Here is a 5,332-nt window from a genome sequence, read left to right as displayed (position 1 = left end):
CGCGCTGCTTCCTGGAGTGGGCGTGTGCAAACTGCAACTGTCCAATCAGCACTCTACATTAGCCTGCTCGCTCACTCTCTATTGGATAAAACACTTCAAAATAAAAGATTTTTAATAAATACAGAAAACACAATTTACCATAAAACTGGCGAATGCATCCATGTATTTATTAGACTTTATATAAAACTAGCACATACATTCATTTATTTACATTTCTTCATAGTTTACAGATACAGTAAAGCATTACATGTAAAGCATTACATTACAAAACATAGGCCCTGGTCTGTGAGCTAGTCTTTTTTTTTTAGGTCAGCTGAGGCACATTTTATGTTTCTAAAATCCTCCATGGGCCTGAACTAAGAATCAGTGCAACACAGATGAAGAAACAACAGATAATAATAATAATAATAATAATAATAATAATAATAATATTGTGAACAATACTCCAATATATATGCCTTTATGAATCTTTGGCAAGAAGTCCCTAATATCAGCACAGTGTATTTTAATAAAATTCTATATAGTTCTAATGAGTTATATAGATGTATATATATATTTCTATTTCTATATTTCTAATGAGAAATTAAACTAACCTATACATCCCACAGAACATTCAAAATGGCAAAAATAAGTTACATTCATTTTTAAGAGCAAATTCATGTGCAAGAAGTCTGTATGTAAACAACTGGTGAATGCACTGTACAACATGGACCCCACACTAAAACAGACAAGAGGAAAGGCAAACTGGGCTGAAGACTCTTCATTTCATGCACATGGTGCACATCATGGAGAAAAACTTCAATATGGCATCTCTGTAGTGAAGACAATGCAAGAGGATAAAGAATGAAAAAGTGCAGCAGGCACTTTCCATTTAAACGGCAGAAAACCACAGACTCAGCAAATACAGTAATATATTCCCCTTACACATCCATTTTCACACTAAACCTCTGCCCATCTTCATTGATAAACTAAATCCACCAGCACCTCTTATTTTATGAATAAATTAAGTCCAAATACATAAATAAGTAAATAAATAAATAAATAAAATGCACCTTGCAAATGGGATATACGAGAGTCCATACCTGTAATAAAGAACAATACGTAATAGCAATGCAATTCTATTAATTTAAATAGCAAAATTGCATTGTTGTCATTATTGAAGCTAATAATGTGCTAAATGGCACGACCTTTGTTTTCACAAAAGACTTACCAAGCAAATGCAAAGACTTGCAAAATAACAAACAGCAAGGATAAGGCAAATATCTTCCACTGTAAAAAGAAATAAAAATAAAATTATATATTTATTTTCCAGTACAATACCAATCAAGTTAAAATCCTGTCTAGTCCTGGAATAGTCTGTGGTGAGGTAAGCCAGTGATGCTCAATTCATTTACTCACCCAAAAAGCTGCACACAGTGTAAGCACCAGACAGGTCTATGAGGGGGGAAAAAATAAGATAATAATAATAATAATAATAATGTAATTAGATAATTAAATTATATAATTTTCTAAAAGTGATTCCTAGATAAAAAAAAAGCTCTTCTTAGATAACCAATTATATAGATATTTAACTAAACAATTAATATTTAAATGTTCATATTTATTTAACTGCATAAATTTAAAGAACCTTTTTTATTATTATTATTATTATTTTGTGGGCTAAATGAATTAGTTGTAATAAACCTTCACAAGATGACTAGTTAGCTACCCAGTTTGCTATTTTGGATATATTTGGGGCAAATTTGAAGTCACTGACTGACTCAGCCTTCAGTATTTCAATGTCAGATCAATGACATATTGGCCTCTCATGCCTTATGCCAGTTGTAGGCTAGAGGGTTATAATGCCCCCCAAAGTTGAGCTGTGGAGCAGTAGAAGTGTATTCTCTGGAATGATGGTGCTCCATCCAGTATATTTGGGATGAGCTGGGGAGTTGAAGATGAGGTGGGGTGGTAATCATCATAATCAACATCCTGATCTCACTAATGCAATCAGATCCTCACAGCAATGCTCCAAAATGAAGCAGAAAGCCTTGCCTGGACAGTAGAGACAGTTACTCCAACAAAAGCAGGATAACCCCTGCTTGTTTTAATACCATTGATTCCAGAAGACACAAAGGATGAATAGATGTCTCAATACTTTTGTCCATACAGTGTATATATGTATTAACAGTTGTCCTTTTTGGACCATTTGTGATAGGTACTGACCACTGCATGCTATCCAGTTAGGATGACAGGCTACTTACAATCATGACAACTGTTGCAAAGACTCTGGTTTTATCACACATCCTCTTGAGCTGTTTCATTGGTCCCATCAGAAACATGGTGCTGTGAGCAAAGCATTGCAGTTAGTATCTTATTTCTGCAGAAGTCATGCACAGTCATGCATGAGATTTTTTATAAAAACAGTACTGTATTGTGTCACATTTACCCCAATTTTCCATTACAAACATGACTTATATGCACTCAGAAGACAGGTTAACTGTTGTTTGCATTGTGGAAATTGTGACCAATGGCATAATTCACCGCTACTGTAGTGAAATCAATTAAATCACATAAACCACTCTGAATGACTTTATATCCATCTCAACAACTGAAACATGCAGAACTTTTGAAATATAGCTCACTCATCTCCAGTAATCACCTTAATGAAGTCAATAAATGGGAGGAAATAAGTATGAAGGACATTCACCTGAATAAGGAGCAAATATTCCCAAAGGTGTAAAACACAATAAAGAGAATCAGGCCTAACTTGGGGATGAACAGGCAGCACACTCCCTAATGCACACACAGAAAAATAATAATAAAAATCACACACAGAACAAGAATAGATGTAAATCAATCCACAGTGTTCTGTCTTCTTTTCGGGCCACGCAAGCAGACTACCGCACACTTATTCCTCTGGCCACGTGTTTGGCTGTAATAATCATAAAGACAGCATTCCTCCTCCTGCATTCCTCAAAGCTGGTCAGACCAGAGACACCGCTCAGTTCAGCCTCCACTCCCAACTGCGCTCTTACAGGAAGCTGGAAGCGGCTTTAAAGCCATTTTAACACAAAATTTAGACACTGAAGGTTTAAAAAACTAACCAGGATGCTGCAGCTCACTCCGATGACCATGCAAACGACAAAGCCTTTCACCCGAGTCCCCCATCCCAGTGTGGACGCTTCATTGGCTGCCTGACAGAGAGACCACAGACCCAAATAAAGCTCTCATACACAGTCACAACACATGAGCAGCATTAGGATGACCATCACAGTATAAGGCTCCATTTATACATACATACACACACACACACACACACACACACACGCACTCACTATATATATATATATATATATATATATATATATATATATATATATATACAAATAAAAAAAGAAAAGAAAAAATATTTTTTATATACACACATATATACATACATACACATAAATAATACAATGTACTTATATTACAACTCGTACTTATACTTATGCATATATATATATATATATATATATATACGTACTCCACCAACCTACTAGTACGAGTTATCAATCCTGGTTTCAGATACTTAAGAAGGAAAAAATAAAGAACATTAATTTACCTGTAATATATTTCGATTGTCATTGTTTCCCTCTCGACCACCCAGGAAAGCCCTCAGTTTATCCATGGCCTTTAACACTATGAGCTAAAAGCTACAGCAGCTTCGTGGCGGCTTGATTTACCTCATAAACTTTCTGTTTATCTGAGCTCTCCCGGTGCAAGGCCACGTTAATGGTGCCAAAACTCACCTGGGAACACACACACACACACACACACACACACACACACACACACACACACACACACACACACACACACACACACACAGCGCCACACAGTGGTAACTTTCGTGTTTCACAGGTTGCTCTTTAGATCAGTTCCACTGTTAGCATCAGGAACTAGCTAAGACAAGGAGGGCAGTTGCAGCACAGCTGGGGGTCTCCCTACTGCAGCACACCTGTTGAAGCTGGTCAGTATGTGGTCAGGGAACATCAAAAATAGCAACTTTACACGAGAAGGAAAAAACAATCCCTTTTATCTCTTTATCATATAATTTCAAAATCAACTTTATATCTCTTTTTCATCCAGTTTCAAAATTAATCTTATATCCCTTTATCATATAACTTCAAAATCAACTTTATATCTCTTTATCATATAATTTCAAAATTAATCTTATATCCCTTTATCATATAATTTCAAAATCAACTTTATATCCCTTTATCATATAACTTCAAAATCAACTTTATATCCCTTTATCATATAACTTCAAAATCAACTTTATATCCCTTTATCATATAATTTCAAAATTAATCTTATATCCCTTTATCATATAATTTCAAAATCAACTTTATATCCATTTATCATATAATTTCAAAATTGACTTTATATCCCTTTATCATCCAATTTCAAAATTAATCTTATATCCCTTTATCATATAATTTCAAAATCAACTTTATATCCCTTTATCATATAACTTCAAAATCAACTTTATATCTCTTTATCATCCAATTTCAAAATTAATCTTATATCCCTTTATCATATAATTTCAAAATCAACTTTATATCCCTTTATCATATAATTTCAAAATCAACTTTATATCCCTTTATCATATAACTTCAAAATCAACTTTATATCCCTTTATCATATAATTTCAAAATCGACTTTATATCCCTTTATCATCCAGTTTCAAAATCAAATTTTTATTCCTTTATCACCCAATTTCAAAATTAACTTTTTACATTCTGGGCACAAATTAATTCGATCCAAGACAACAACATTAATTAATTTGACACTGCGGTCACACTATTTTATACAAAAGTCATTCATTCATCTATTCATTGAATGTATTTCATTTATGTGTTAATGACACAGAAGCTGAAGATTAAGTAAATACCATGCACTTCCTTTTTCCAGGACAAGACCACAGCTGCTGCCACATATTTATTCAGAAAAACTGTTATTCCACCTGAACTTGCTCCAGACATGGGACTGCACAGGATTGGGGTAAACTGTTTTGCCTTTCATGTACCTCTGCTAGCTCTAGCCCCAGGGTCTCAAGAGGAGATATAGAGAATGAAAGTCCTCCTGAGAAATCTGCAGGAATTGCCGACCCAGTCTAATCAACATTTACCAGAATGTCAAGGCAATATCTTCAACATCATGTGGCATCTTCCATGCCTTGAAGAAACTGATTCTAAAGGACAAAGGGAGGTCCTACCCAGTATTACTATGCTCATTTTACATTACATTTACGGCATTTAGCAGACGCTCTTATCCAGAGCGACTTACAAAGTGCTTTGCTATTTACCCA

At 34.6% G+C, this 5,332-nt stretch overlaps 1 protein-coding gene across 1 annotated transcript; it reads right to left on the bottom strand.

Annotated features, from left to right (window-relative positions):
- Window positions 1–760: 760 nt before the first annotated feature.
- Window positions 761–3,649, bottom strand: sft2d2a (SFT2 domain containing 2a). Its single transcript, XM_072683049.1, has 8 exons — window positions 3,584–3,649; window positions 3,087–3,176; window positions 2,690–2,775; window positions 2,244–2,325; window positions 1,399–1,434; window positions 1,211–1,269; window positions 1,053–1,082; window positions 761–812 (listed from the first exon to the last, which is right to left on the bottom strand). The coding sequence occupies exons 1-8, from the start codon at window positions 3,647–3,649 to the stop codon at window positions 761–763; spliced, it is 501 nt and encodes a 166-aa protein (XP_072539150.1).
- Window positions 3,650–5,332: the final 1,683 nt, after the last annotated feature.

Source organism: Salminus brasiliensis, chromosome 7, assembly GCF_030463535.1.
Source record: "Salminus brasiliensis chromosome 7, fSalBra1.hap2, whole genome shotgun sequence".
NCBI lineage: Eukaryota > Metazoa > Chordata > Actinopteri > Characiformes > Bryconidae > Salminus > Salminus brasiliensis.
This window is presented reverse-complemented; position numbering and strand designations above follow the sequence as displayed.

Excerpts from the sequence above, each read along its gene's own strand:
- sft2d2a (XM_072683049.1), bottom strand. The coding sequence starts at position 3,649 with ATGGATAAACTGAGGGCTTTCCTGGGTGGTCGAGAGGGAAACAATGAC. Across the intron at positions 1,270-1,398 it reads CACTGTGTGCAGCTTTTTGG|TGGAAGATATTTGCCTTATC; the intron begins GTGAGTAAATGA and ends TTCTTTTTACAG. Across the intron at positions 813-1,052 it reads TCGTATATCCCATTTGCAAG|AGATGCCATATTGAAGTTTT; the intron begins GTGCATTTTATT and ends TCTTCACTACAG.